General features: G+C 39.7%; 1 protein-coding gene across 12 annotated transcripts in view; it reads right to left on the bottom strand.

Annotated features, from left to right (window-relative positions):
- ARID1B (AT-rich interaction domain 1B) overlaps positions 1-15,044 on the bottom strand; it is a 357,452-nt gene extending 342,408 nt beyond the window's left edge. For all 12 annotated transcript variants that reach the window (XM_035108659.3, XM_035108661.3, XM_035108664.3 and 9 more), the window contains exon 1: positions 12,904-15,044. In XM_035108659.3, coding sequence (XP_034964550.3) covers positions 12,904-14,631 — 1,728 coding nt within the window. In that variant the 5' untranslated portion in view covers positions 14,632-15,044. The remainder of the gene's footprint in view (positions 1-12,903) is intronic.
- Between the last annotated feature and the right edge of the window lie 512 nt (positions 15,045-15,556).

Below are 15,556 nucleotides of genomic sequence, written 5' to 3'. Positions count from 1 at the left end.
GCATAAATACTACTGGAAATGCTTCTGGAACAGCTCAGGGAGATGGGGTTTGAGGGCCTTGTACTTTAGCAGATCTACCCCTACCTTCAAGGTAGTTTCCTGAAAGTAGTTAAGGCAGTCCATTGTTTGGTGCCATGGGAGCTGTCTTGTGGTGTCCCACAATGTTCCATTTTGTTCCCCATGCTGATGTAAGATGTCATCAGAGATTGGTAGTGAGGTGTCACCAATATGCAAATGGCACCAAACTCTCTCTCTCCTTCTCTTACATCTGAATCAGGAGAGGTTGTGGAGGTGCCTGACCGGTGTTTGCAAGTGGTGGTGGGCTGGATGTGGGCCAATAAACTGCAGCTCAATCCTGAAAAGACAGGGGTGTTAATGTGTTCCTAGTTCTCAAGTCGAGGAGGTGAGCCTGTTCTAGATGGGGTTATGCTCCCCTGAAGGAACAGATCCATAGCTTATGACTACTCTTGGATCCAACATTATCATTGGAGGATCAGAAGGCCTCAGCAACTAGCAATCCCTATTTTCAGCTATGCCTACTTCACCTATTACAGACCCTTTGGATAGAGGGGTGTGAAGACTGCTCAGACATGTCAAATGGTCAAAAATGCAACAGCCACGTCACTGCCTGGGTTTCCATTTACAACCCACACAACCACTATTTTTAAAACAGATGCAGTGATTGCTAAGTTTGTTTCTGGGCCAATCCAACCAGCTCACCTAAGTACATAAAACCCTAAACAACTTAAGCCCCAAACAGCTGAGATGCATCTGCCCTTGTGTAGTTTCTGTCTTATGCTGAAATATGAACTACAGTGGTACCTCGGTTTATGAACACAATTGGTTCCGGAAGTCTGTTCATAAACTGAAGCGTTCATAAACTGAAGCGAACTTTTCCATTGAAAGTAATGGAAAGTGGATTAATCCGTTCCAGATGGTCCGCAGAGTATTTAAACTGAAGCGTTCATAAACTGAAGCGAACTTTCCCATTGAAAGTAATGGAAAGTGGATTAATCCGTTCCAGACGGGTCCGTGGAGTACTTAAACTGAAGCGTTCATAAACTGAAGCATGGGTGTAATTGGTTCCGGAAGTCTGTTCATAAACTGAAGCGTTCATAAACTGAAGCGAACTTTCCCATTGAAAGTAATGGAAAATGAATTAATCCGTTCCAGATGGGTCCACGGTGTTCATAAACCGAAAATTCATAAACCGAGGTGTTCATAAACCGAGGTTCCACTGTACTTCATTTTGGCCTTTCACACTTGAGATAACTATTCTGACAAGTCACTTTGTGACTTCTATTTGTTCTAAAGTGTTTTCACTATTGCATTTTTAAATTGCTGTAACCCACCCTCAGACCTCACGGAGAAGGGTGGCTAAGAAACTGAATACATAATAAAATAATAGTAAGGGTTATGGAAAACAGAGGAGACTATCTGGAGTTTCCACGCTGACAACTTACAAGACAGATGGATGAGTACACAATATCCAATACTGTACAGATTGGGTGGAGATTAACCTACCTCCAACCATCCCAATCAGGGCATATGCTGTGCTTGACTGCATTTCCCCTGGATATTGTTGGTAAGAAAGAGTGTAAGAAGATCTTGGCAAGATCAGACTAAAGGCTTGTAGTCAAGCATTCTGTTCTCACAGTGGCCAACCAGACATCCATATCACCCACCAATAAGACACGAGCACAATAGTACTCTGCCACTCAAGTTCCTCAGCAACTGGAATTTATAGGATAACTTTAGGAATTTTTAAGTATGGCTACAGTATTTTGCTTTATAAAATTAAACCTCTAGAAATGATAGTAACCTTTTAATTTCATTAGCAAATGGAAAATGTGTGGATGATAACACAAAATATACAAGTTTACTCCAAAACGTTTTCTATATTTTTGCATACCACAGTAATGTTTTGCTTTAGTCAGCCAAAAACTCAGAAATCTGTTTTCAAGCAACAGCTACAGCTGATTAACAAGGAATTTCATTTGCACCCTATCACACTGTACAAATTAATTTATTTTCTCTTCTTTTTTGAAGAATATCTGTTGAATTCAAAGTGCTTCTTCAAAACCGGTTGCTTTTCTCCACGTGAAAAATGCATACCTTTAAAAAAAATTAAGGCATTATTATTTTAAATAGATACCCTTGGTTTCCTAAGCGTTGTCATCAAATTCAGCCACTACGCTTACAAAGGGAATAAAAGCTTAGCTTATTGTTACAAAAAATAGACCATAATAAAGGTACAACTGAGCAACCAGCAGCCAGAAACTATTACTCCAAACAAACAAAATAGCCTCTCAAACTTCTCTCTTTACACTTCTTTTTCACAGCATCCAAATCAGCAGCTTATCTCTGTCAGTGAATTATTCTTTCCTCTGCCAGGCAGGAGAGCTACTTGTCTGTGTATACTGCCTGTGTGTTATCTATATATGCATTCCATTTGAATCCAATTTCCTTGCATTACCTCTGCCCAGGTCAGGGATGAATGGCTGTCAAATTCCCTCAGGAATAAAAAGAAAAACCCTTTCTTCCTGAGGCAGCAAGTTTCAATTCACAGAGCACATGGCTAATCTACATATGTGAAGGTCACAGCACTTCAGTCAAGGAGGTTAAGAATGGAACAGCTCACGTAAGGGGCTGTCTTAAACATCTTGGCATGGCGCCCAACAACTGAGATTGTTGAAAAGCAATAGATAGCTTCTGGCAGCACCAAGAGTAAAAATATTTTGATCATGTGATGCCATGCAAGCAAACCACTTTGCTTCATGTGAGAAACTTTTACAGACACTAATACATACCACATTTTGAATCAACTCCAGGCACCACCCTCCCCTCCCCTCCCCCATGCTTTGTAACTGAGCTGAGGCGGGGGGGGGGATAGAAACACTAAAATGACTTCAGTGGAGGCTGATAATTTCCCAAGTTAAAAAGAAATTAATCTTACAGCAAACCCAGGGATATAAATAACAGTTAACTATAAACATCAGTACAAATATCACCCTAACGGAACTCAAACTGTTTGTGCCACTGAAGTCAATTATCTTCATTTATGTAAAGGGACTGCAAAATAAAATTAACTCTGTCCACCATAATAATTCCTCATTGTATGAACTCTGCTGAAGTTCTCAGCTCTAATGCCAGATACATTTCATTTTCATATTGTACAGTTAAGGCTTGCAGTTTCACATACAAATTAGCTTGCACAGCCTGCTGCTTCCATGAAATATGCAAGTGGTCACTTTAAGTGTTTGTTCTCCACACCCAGACTGGAAAAATCTATATACTTGGTTGTCCAGGTGCCTAAAAATTTGATGCTGGTGCATAAGGAATATTTTTACACTTTTTACACCTTGCAGGAGTTTTATTTTGCCGAGTAAGACAGAATGATAAGAACCCTAGCCCGGGGGGGGGGGGGTTGAGATGCTAGTAGTTATAAGGATCACACATTAAATGGACTAGGAATACATTAATTAGACAAAACAGCACATTTTAAGTCCAAAACATAGGAAACTAAGCCAGAAAATTCTGAAAATGCAGATCACCAAAAACCTTTTATTTCTTTGAAAATTAAGGGAATAGTAACTACGTCAGATGTTTTCTCATCTCAGCACCACAGTTATAAATAAAACTTAACCTCCTATTCAACTGAAGAAAACTGTTTTACAGTACAAGGTACTGAAGGTAAGAAATCAACACCATGTTTACTGGCCCAGCAACTGTATGCTTAGTACTGGGCACAAATCATGCTATTAACCCAATATTGAAAGTGCATTATTACAACACTACAAGCACATCTCCTGAATTTGGATGCTATGCCAAACTGTGAAGAGTCCAGTCTCCCAAATGCCCCTTTCTTGCAGCCTATCTTTTCGCCTCTCACAATGTGCAATTACATTGACTAGCAATGAACACATGTCTTACTCAGGAAGAAGTCCCTTTGAGCCTCTGGATAGGGGGTTGCATTTGCCTTGTTGGATCACATCTTGTATATGTTTGCTATAAACTGGGACAGATCTGTTCAACTGACCACTTCTTCTTGAGAGGACAAAAGTCCAGCAATGGTGACAAAACAATCTTTATGTTTTCCAGAACACATGAGATGCTGGTACACATGCTCCCAGGTTTTTCTGACAGTTTTCCACAAATCTGCACAATCCTCTTTAAACTATTGAGGTGAGGCATAAAAGCAATTTTGGAATTTGGTATAAAGCATTATACATTGCAATTCTGTGTGTATTTACTCAACAAATATATACTACAGTCACAGATCTAGTAAAATTATTTTTACTCACAAGTAAGTCCCGCTTTGCTCAATGGGACTCACTCCTAGGTAAGCATACATAGGATTGAAACCCCTAAAGGGGAATACTGCAGTTCATATGCTATTTCCCCCAGAAAAACTGTGCACACCTAAAGATTATAGGATTAGATTTCTCACTTAATAGTATTTTTCATCATTTATGTTCCTATGCCATTTCAACAAACTCACTGACTCATAAGTACAATTCATACAGCTCTGGTATTCTGACCTTTCATCACGTAAATTAGGCTCTCTCATTTCATTCTGGAAATTAAAATTGACAAAAAATGGATTTCAGTCAGGAACTGTCTGGAGTAGATATGGACCTGCACTACAAAATCATACTTTGAAAGGCTTTTTCTTGCCAAAATATTTATTCTAACGACTCTTGACACTCCAATAATCAAATCTGCTTTAAAGACTTTTCTGTACCTATGAACCACAACTGCAAACAATTGGGCCCATTCTTATTTTGCAGGATATTTCAAGGCTAGCATTGTCAGAAAAGATCAAATTGTAATTTAGATCAACATCAAGCTAGACAAAGTTAACTTCTGTGTGAAAAAGCAAGACCGAGTCGTGTTTTAGCATGCAAAATATAGTAGATTTAGTTGTGTAAGTAAGCTATGGATCACAGCACTAGGAAGGAAAATACCTTGCATGACATTCAGGAAAACTGAAGTAGAAACAGGCTACTTAGCAATGCAGTCCTAGACCATAAGGTCAAACATTTTACATTTCCTCAATGTTAAACAAAGTATCTCCAGTGAAAAGAAGAAAATCCCACTGAAAGTACATGTTCAAAAAGATTCTCAAAAAAATTAAGTGTGTTGTTTTGGAGAAACAATTGGCTTAAACCCTTTCATTGCCAATAAGAGACATAATCGGTTTGCCATTGCAATCAATAAGACTTAGGTTTACCTAATTGCAAAATGCAGCTATTCATTAGTTTCCTCTACAACTAATTAATTTATCTGAACACTCATTATATTAAAAAATCCCAATCTGATATCCTATCATACTAGCACAAAACTCAAACACAACAAGCTGAACAGAAAAGGTGTAAAAAAAACCCAGCTGCTATAAAATACAGAAGACAGTGGATCTAACTCATAAAAGCTCAGATAAGGAAGACTAGTATTTGATAGAGGGATTGATTTGGCTTTGTATCTTTCTACAATCCCGTTTATTAATTCTCAGTTGTTCTGCAACCTGTTGTTATTAAGGAGGCAGAGGAATCAACAAAACTAAGGCTGCAATGCTAACCATGTTTACTCAGATTCCACCTAATCCAAGAGGTTTACCCCCAGGTATGTAGAGTTAGGACTGTAGGCTAAGAAATATAATACTGGGTGCAAGTGTCTTCACAACATACGGTACTTATCCAGCCTATAAAACTGAGTAGCAGCCTCAGTCCTTCTAGAATAAAGAGAAAGCAGATGTAGATCACAAAATCCAGAATTCACAAACTTAAACAGAAGTTCTATTGAGAGGAAAGGCAGAGGGTAAATAAGTTATGTCCATAAAGTAAGTAAAATTCTAGTACAAAAGCACATCAAATACAAAATAAAATAGGATGTTATTTATACTATGTTAGATACTATTTTTTCCTTCTTGAAATGTTTTTTCTTCACGTATCATAGAATTTCTCTATTTCACCAAAACTACAGAAAAGTGTTTGTTATAAACCATTTCCCCCTTTTTTATTATTTATTACAGCAGATGTGACCAAAACCATCATATAAACTACCCAATTATCATATCATAATATAAAAATGCAATAACTTCACATTACAGAATACCTGTTTTATTTTTAGAAGTACTGTAGATATTGCATACTGAAAACATTTTTACACTCTAATTTAAATAATTATATCCAACTTTTTGTACATTATATAAATTACGAAACAACATATATTCTGACTTGCAATCTCACAGAGCACAATTTCTATTACAGTCCTCTTAACACTAATCAGGACTTTATAGGGCAAAAATTATCTTCTGCCAAGCCAACTGAATGTAAAGTAAGCATTATGGGAGATGAACAAGGCAAACACAGGTATCATTCTTATTTTAACTATGGTTCTAATGCTTGTTTGTTCATTGATTTATCTACACCTCTTGCCAAACCAAAATTTCTAGTCTGATCTTCGCCTAAAACAGTAATGTGGCATTCAATATCCACCGTCTTTTATACATTTTCATCTTAAGATTATCTGAAATGCTCCATTTTGTAATTGAATCTAAAATAGTTCTAAGTATCAAATTAAGCCCTCAGACATGCATGTGGAATATAGTTTTAACAGTATTTTGCATCAGCTGACACCCTTGCACAGGTGTCGTTGAATGTGTAATCTGGAAAAAGGATACATACACGTTTAGTATTATACGATTATTTCAAATTTGAGATGATTATCCAAACATACAGAACATACAGCTTTGCATGACCATTTTTATTTTTTGCATGTCAAATATTTGAGCAAAATAAATGTATTCTCATAAAAAAAAACACCACACTGAAATCATGCTGTGCTCAGAAACTGTCCCTGATTAATCTGTCAACTCTCTTAACAATTACCGGCATATAGGAACATCTGATGAATGCATCGGAAGGAGTGGACTCAAGTTCACTAAAGCTTATGTCATAGTAGCCTTTTAAAGTGCCATTAAAACACATTGGTGTTTTTGCTGCAACAAACTAACAGCTACTGCTTTGGAAGTTTTAAGCGTGAAGAGTATTTCAATTTAGACATATTTTTAAAGTATTGCAATGGGCCCCAAATTAAGATGCAATATAACTACCTGGGGATGATATTATTATTATTATTATTATTATTATTATTATTATTATTATTATGGATTTCTTGATTTTCAAAAGTATGTGCAATGTCTCTCTCTTGTATTTTTAAATCAGTTTCATTTGTTGAGACATTGGGAAGAAAAAGGGGGAAAGAGGTGGACAGGTGGGTGGGGGTGGGGTCGGGTGACGATGTTTCTATTTTACTTAATATATGTAGGGTTTGTTGTCAGCGTTAACATAATGTCATGCTTTACAGTGCTGGGTATAATACGTCTCCATGTATAGTATGTCCCCATCCAAACTTCTTATCTGGGGGCAAACAAGAAGCAGTTTTGCACTTGTGTATCTATCATCTTTAATTTGTGGTTTCAGTAATAGGAATGGTTTGTGGCAGCACTTAACGAGACTTAAATTTAGAATGAATATATATATATATACAGTATATGTATGTATGTATGAACCTGGCTCTTAATGTGTATACAGGTCTTTTACAGATAATTCAACCAGAAATGAATTATATAAATGCATATTTCTTTTTAAAGTGCCTCATTTTCACAAACAAGCATTATTTTTGTAATTACTCATATCTACATTGATACTCCTCGTATGGATTATCTTGAAGGCGGCTTACAAAACCTAAATAAATTAAGTAAGTATTTCTATCTGAGCAGTGGGCAACACATGACAACAGCCTACTTTTTGGAACCCAAATTAATGCTACCCCAATTTTAAAAACAAATTTTAAAGCCACTGAGGCATGTTGGCAAAGTAAACCTGAATTAATTCAAATAACACCCTAATCATAAAAAGGCATTTTGGAGCTATGTAAATAGCCCCAAAATTGAAAAATTCATATTTATCATATGACATTATAATCACAATACTGAAATTTATTCCAATGGGTTAGCTTACCACAGCTAAACACTGCTGGGATCTGAAATTCTCAAGCCTTGAGCAGGCACAGCAAGTGAGGTACCACTGCTTTACATATCCACAGAGAATCTTTAGTGCCTCCTAATACATGGCACATTTTAAAATAGTACTAAAATGCAAGGCAATTTTGATTCTTTAACAAGCTTAAGGGGCAGTTATATCAACAAAAAAAAACCATATAAGCCATATACTACGTAACTTGCAGCTGATTAACATTTCAGGTCACTCGCCCTGAACTTAAGTAAGCACAATGAACATGACTAAAAATATTCCAAGTGTCTAGTCACCATCGTACCTAGAGATTTCACCACCACTCCCCAATTCTGTGCTCCCTCCACACACACACACCCCAAAATTGACTTTTCCCCCCAGTCATAGCATTAAGAAAATACACACAAGGATTTGAAACAACTATCTGCATTTAAGCTTCATACAAAATTCTAGAACACTGATCAACCCAATCTACATAAGTAAAGTACCGGTAAGTTTTGTGCTTGGGCACAAATCTGATCCTGTATAAGCCCAGAGGTGTTTTTATCCTCATATATCAATCATCATCTGTATTATATGCTACTCCTGTAAACACATTCTAAATAAATAATTGGGGTCATTAGCTGCTTGGTAGGTGGAAAAGAAGGTGCCCCTCTGTACTTGGACTTCTACTAGATGGAGAACATCCTTGGAAGCAGTACTTTGCACTCCCTGCTGCTGTTGCATGAAGGTACCAGGGCTGAGGCCTTTGTTTTAATGAAACATTTTCGTCTAATATGCATGGGTTTACTGTCTAAATACATTTATTAGTTATATATTTTTCAGAAGGAAAACAAACACAAAATTTAGCCTTGTCTCTAACATTGAAGACAGTGGAAAGCCTGTTCAAAATGAACTAATTTACCACTATTGTTACATGCAGCACTCTTGCATATAAATTCCTATGAAAAACTCAGTATTCCATCATTCTTAGCACACTGCAGCCTGTAGTGTACACACTGATCCCCTCCATGTTAATAATATAATTACCAGCAACAAGAGATGCTACTAATTTCTTGGTAATGCTCCTTTACAATTTATTCTAGATGGAGAATTATGGTCCGAAACCGACATCTGAAAAGGAGTAATTTTCTCCCATTAGTATACTGATAATCTATAGGCATCCAGCTGACATTTATCAGAAAGTCTCCAAATACTGGGTTCTGGTCCCACTATCCTTTTTTAAGACAAAGCTCAGACGAAATAGGATGCAGCTGGCATAAACACGAGTTGCAGAGAGGGAAGCAGCTTCTTTAATAGATACACAGTCTCCACAGCAAGAAGAATGTATTTAAAAAATCAACTATTGAACAGATTTTTCTAATAACTAGCCAGTATTTTTTTCAAATTAGTTATTCAATGAAAAACATGGTGATAAAAGGAAACATGTACTATTGCACTCTATGTGCCTATATCTAACGTGAATTATATCCCTGGAATGCAAGCTCTAATGAATTGAGTCATGTGACTTCTGCTGTTCATGCCATACAGTCACAAAACTAGTAAATAGTAAAATAATAGTTGATGAGATTTGTATGTCACTCCTAAATGAATTATCATAGACCTTATTTGCAGGAAGACTAATGCTGCAAAGCTGAAGCACACACTTGAACTGGACTTTATCTGTGTTCCTTCCTTTTTCTGCAATAGGAGATCCCTTTGTAGCTGGCAAGTGCTATGAAAAATAACAACCAAATTTTATTTAAATGGGTTTTTAAAACAAATGAGATAGAATACTTGGTCATGGTAGAATCTATCTCCCCACATATTAAAAACACAAGTAGACACCAATAAGTAATAAGGTCATAAAGCTTCCAGGTAGTGCATTGTATTCTATCTTCTTTTATTTTACAGGGAAGGTTAAAGTGGTTATGATTAGAATCACCAATTACCTTGTGAACATCTGTACAAATATAGCTATACATTAATATGCACACACATGTGCATTTTTAAACAGATATAGCACACATATATTTGGCTAGGTATTAAACCCAATATACTCACATGAGATGGTAAATATTCTATTCCATACATTAAGACTATACAGAGTGTTCATCCACAGGAATACAATAGCAAAAGTGTATATTTATACTTTTAAGAATTTTATGTATAATGAAGTAACTGGTTTATTTTTTTTTATTTTTTTTTTGCCTTCATTACATTGTTATTTTAAAAGAACTACCAGTTTACCTCCATCATCTTCTTAATTACCTGCATCAGTTGGAAAGATGTTAAATTGTAATAATTTTTTTTGGGGGGGGGGAGGTGGAATACTAATGATCAATGTTCATCACAAATACTATGTAAAGTATCAAAGAAAAGAATGTTGCCAGAATATGTATTATAAATCACATCCTGCATAATAGTACCAAACATATTTGCTACTACAAGCAGGATATGAACAAGTTAAGTGCAAACTATGTTCATTCCAAGATTCATAAGGACATTATGATTTTGTTCTCATTCCAATAAATAATTAAAAAATTGTAATACCTATTGGGGCTAAATAAGAAACAACAGTAACACGCATTACAATCCTCCTTGCTATGCCTTTTCTACCTATTAAAGCTACATGTTTTTAATAGTCTATTGTTTAAAACAAAGGAGACCAAGCAAATCTTTTAAAATTGATTATGAGATTACACATACACATCTTCATTACCTAATGGTTTCAACTAACCCTTTTGTCTCAGAAAATTCAAAAGAGTAAAAGATTAACTCGCTAAATTCTGACTTCCCCATGAAGGAAAAAAAAGGAAGAGAAACGAAAACATTAGAGGAACACACTGTAGACAATAGACAAATATGTTTTCAGTCTGTCCAAGGTTCAAATTATTTTTTTCAGGTTAACCCATCAGTCACTACTGCAGTCACTGTCTACTCTAGGACACAATCATTTTAAAATGTCTTTTACCACGGTTCCTGAAAGCATATTCAAAGATTTAACAGTCCATAATAACATCATCTTGTTAAGGATGGAAAAGGTCCCCAATAAAACTTAAATATATTGTTACCCCTTTAACATAATTCACTTCCTTAAAAATCAAAGCATAAGCTTGTATTTTTTATATCAACAGAACTAAATGAAGCATGATGCCTGCTGTTTCTAATCAAGGAAATCCAAATGCAAAACATTTTTTTAAAAATTATATATGGTTTTCTAGATTTAAAAAATAGTAATTTTAAACAAAAAAGTGACAACATTATCTATCCTTGGTTTATACAAGAGGTCACATATCTAAAGATATTGGAGACACAAACCTCATAACAAGTACACAAATAAAGCTAATTCCACTAAATATATATTACATTAAAAATAAGTAATGTATAATACTATGCAGAATGAGTATGAATGTAGAATTCAGTCAAACAAATGCAGATTACAGCACAGATTTTTCACAATATGTTCTACTACAATTACACTTGTTTAAAAAAAGCCCTAACGGTTTAAATAAAAAGCAATTGTTAAAAGATTTATCCATGTCATCAAAATAAAGAAAAGCTTCAACGTTGATTAACAAGAAAATTACACATAAATTTAAACAATGAAGATCCAATGATCACCTAAAACATTCTTTTAAAAAAAACAATGTCTTTTTAATATAACAGTCCCTTGTTTGCTGAATCCCTCTTAACCTCAACTATCAAAAGATGCCTGCCAATTATTTCAGCTTCTTCTAAGAATGTGTAACCTTGCATCTGTGAGCAAAAGTGCTCAGTTATTATTTGTGGCAAGAATTTTTGTGACTGTACTGCTCAGCAATTCTATTTACATCAGCAATGCTAAATGCCCAATGGTGAGAGAGGAGCCAATCAGATGGCAGATTAGATGTCAACTCAGAGGCAGCTGTCTGGAGACTATTACAGCCAGTTTACCTCCACAATTCAAATTCCAAACCTTGCAAAGGAGATCAAGTCACTCTTTAGGCTCAGACTGCCGAGCAAGAAACATCAAGAGTTCTGAGTTATTTCCTATGGTTTTAAAGGTGGCAAAAAGACAACTTTTTACAAACATCGTCCAAACATGATCTGATGCCTACTGAATTGGTAATTCACAGCCTATAACTGATCAGAAATATTGTGTAGCCTCCAGAAACACTAACTGTTGATATCTTGCAATACTCACACCCTTCTCGTTAGATTCTTCCCCCATCAACCAACGAAGCGTAAAGTTTGCCCGTAAGGGGAGAGCAAACACAGGGAATATCTAATTATAACATTCCACATATTTTTAAACCATTTTTATACTGGTTGTGAGGACATAAGAAACATGCCAAAAGAGAAAGTCATTGGAACCACCAGGATGTGAAGCTCTTTTTACTACTGTGGAGCATAGATACAACATATTTAAACTATTTTTGCTCAGTTTCAATATAAAACTCTATCCAATCGACACTATTTTCTAATAACCTAAAAGAGAAATAGATCAAGACAGGAAAGGAAAGAGAATGTGATTTTGCAAGCTCTGCTGGTTATGGCATTGGTTCCTCCCTTTCCCATTCCAAAGTGATTTTCCTCTGGGCCTTGTGTGTTCAGATTTCTAATAAGTCTAGAGTAGGAGCACTGGGTGGGGTACAGTGGGTCTTGTGTATTGTTCAACTGTATAAATGAAATGGTCTGATTTTTAAGAGGAAAGTCATCCCCCCTCCCCATGATGTCTTTCTAACCTAATCAGAGTCAGACACTGTGCATTATCCAACCCTGTGAGGGAGGGCAGCAAGGAGTTGAGATGGAGTAGGAGAAAAGTAAATTAGAAAGAAAGTAAAGACAGACACACACAAGCAACTGAAACAACACACTGCTTGCTCTTTTGGATTCTTATCGTTACCTGGCTCCTGCTGATGGTCTGTCCAGTGTTTCCAGGGCTCATAGCCGGGTGATTTCTTTGTTGTGCTGCTGCCCAGGCTGGGTTTGCACCTCCATACTGGGAACCCATGTCCTTGCCCATGCCTGCTGCTGCTGCCTGCTGGCTTCCTGGGGCGGCTGCTGCTGCTACTCCCTGAGCCTGCTGCTGCTGCTGCGATGGGGCAGCAGTGGGGTTGGCATAATCGGGGTAGCCAGTGCCATAGCTCCTCATCATGGGGCTGGGGGAAGTGAGTAGCTGGTTCAAGGTTGGGGTGGCCCCAGACGGGTGTTGGTTTTGCCCGGAGAACCTTTGGAAGCCCGCAGACCCTGACGCCTTGCCGAGGCTGCCTCCTCCTCCGCCCGGGCCCAGCATCATGCCCTGCTGGTGCTGCCTGGGGGAGTTCAGCACCCCGAAGGCAGACGAGGAGCCCCCATAGCCGCCGCCGCCTCCTCCTCCTCCCGCTGCTGCTGCTGCAGCCGCCGCCGCCACCGCTCCTGCTCCTCCTCCAGTGTTGCTGCCGCCGCCAGGCCGGCCGTAGGCGCCCGTGTAGTGGTTGTACTGGCTGTTGGCGTAGCCTTCGTGCGAGTTGGGCAGGGGGTCCATGCTGTTGGGGGCCGCCGCGGGGTGCATTAGCCCCATCCCGGGGCTTTGTTGTCCGCCATGTTGATCAAAGCAAGGCCCGGCCCGGCTCGCTGAGGAGGCGCCTCCGCTGCTGCTGCTGCCGCCGCCGCCAGCGCTGCCGTAATAGCTATTAAACTCCGAGACACCCACTGCTGAGGGCCCGCCGCCGCCGCCGCCGCCTCCTCCAGCGCCTCCGCCGCTGCCCGCTCCCTGAGGTGGCGGCGGCGGCGGCTGCCCGCTCAAAGGTCCCAAGCCGGGGTGGTCGTAGCGGCTGCTGAGGTGCTGCTCGCCCATTTTGCCCGGCGTCGCCGCCGCCTCTTCGTCGCCGCCGCCTTTATTCGCCAAGGGCTGGGACTGTGGCCGGCTCTGGGGCTCGGCCTGTCCCCCTAAGCCGCTGTCTTTTCCTCCATGTTGCTGCTCCATGTCTGCGCTGCTGGGCTGAGCAGCGCCGCCACCGCCGTTGTTGTTGCTGCCGCCGCCGCAGCCGCCGTTGTTGTTATTCTGCATCGGATGGTGCTGAGGCGGCGGCTGTTGCTGAAATTGATTTAGCTGTTGGTGTGGAAGTGCATGGTGGTGGTGGTGGTGAGCATGGGGGTGCTGGGCATGGAGGTGAGCTGGGTGCTGGTGCTGGGCATGGGGGTGGTGGGAAGGTGCGGCGGTGGCGGCGGCAGGGTGATCGCCTCCGACGCTTTTCAACTTGTGGTTGGGGAGCAGCCCTGTCTCCATAGCCGGGGTAGAAGAAGAAGGTAAACCCGATGAGCTTCCAGCTTCTTTCAGAACCGATTCCGCGGAAGAACCGCTGTTGTTATTACCGGTGGCGGCGGCAGAAGTTGCATTATTGGCCATGTTCAGTTCATTATGGTGGTGGTGGAGATGGTGGTCTACATTATTCAAGCCGCCGCCGCCGCTGCTGCTGTTGTTAGTCCCATCTACGACCCCCAAGAGAGAGCCCGGTCCAGCAGCTCCTGCGGTGCCTGCCACGGGACCCCCAGAGTTGAGATCCTGGCTTAAGTTGCCCGGCAAACTCGGGGTTTTGCCTTTCTTGTTCGCACCCGCCGGAGCCGCTGCTACTTGCGCGGCCATGATCATTGCAACATTGCAAGGAGGTGGGGGAGAGAAATCAATTAACTCCCCTCCAGCCTGAAAAAATAAAATGGGCAAAACAAATGGGGGTGGGGTGTGGAAAAAACCCCAAAAGCCCCACAATTCAAGAAACAAGAACGATTTAACAAAAAAGCCTGCTGATCATTCCCTCCGCGCGCGCGCACACACAAAACACGATTTTTTTTTATGACCGAAACTCCCCTCCCCAAGTCCTTGATGGAGATTAGAAATGGTAAGAATGCCTTACGGTCTGTGCCTGTTCCTGCTGTGTGATTTCATGTTGAAAGTTTTTTGTTCAGGTTTAAATGAAACTTTTTTCTTTTCCTCTCTAACCCGGATATGGGTAAATACACGTCTGGCTGAGCCTATCTGGCCCAGCATGGCTTGAGAGAGCGAGAGAAGGAGAGGGGGAGAGAGCTCTAACAACTATTATCCACTTCTCTCTGATTACTCCAACGCACATGGAAAACGCGGACTGGAGTTTCCTTCCGCCTTCTGCTGCAGCTCTAGTGGCGTTGGTAACATACAAGAAAGAGGAGACGCACACTTCACAGCCTCTCTTCATCAGCCTCGAAAAACAGGGCAGCTGGCACAGAGCTTTGCACACACAAAAAAAAAAGCGTAGTGGGGGACTGATGCTGCCTTCTCCTGCTTTGTATTCTCTCGCTAAGGCGAGGGGAGTATTAAATCAAAGGTACCCCCTTGCAGCAAGGGCTGCTGTCTTCTAAAAAGAACACACTGTTGTTAGCTTCACCCCCCCAAAAAAATATATATATCAATTTAATAAACTAAATTTGCCTCTGGTGTGATTCTGCATGTTTGTTTGGTTTTTAAAAGTGGTCTGGATTAAAGTGTGTAACAGTCATCTACATAAATAAGTGCATATGATCAAACTTAGAAAGCTCTATAC

Source organism: Zootoca vivipara, chromosome 3 (genome assembly GCF_965207765.1).
Source record: "Zootoca vivipara chromosome 3, rZooViv2.hap1.1, whole genome shotgun sequence".
Classification (NCBI taxonomy): domain Eukaryota; kingdom Metazoa; phylum Chordata; class Lepidosauria; order Squamata; family Lacertidae; genus Zootoca; species Zootoca vivipara.
This window is presented reverse-complemented; position numbering and strand designations above follow the sequence as displayed.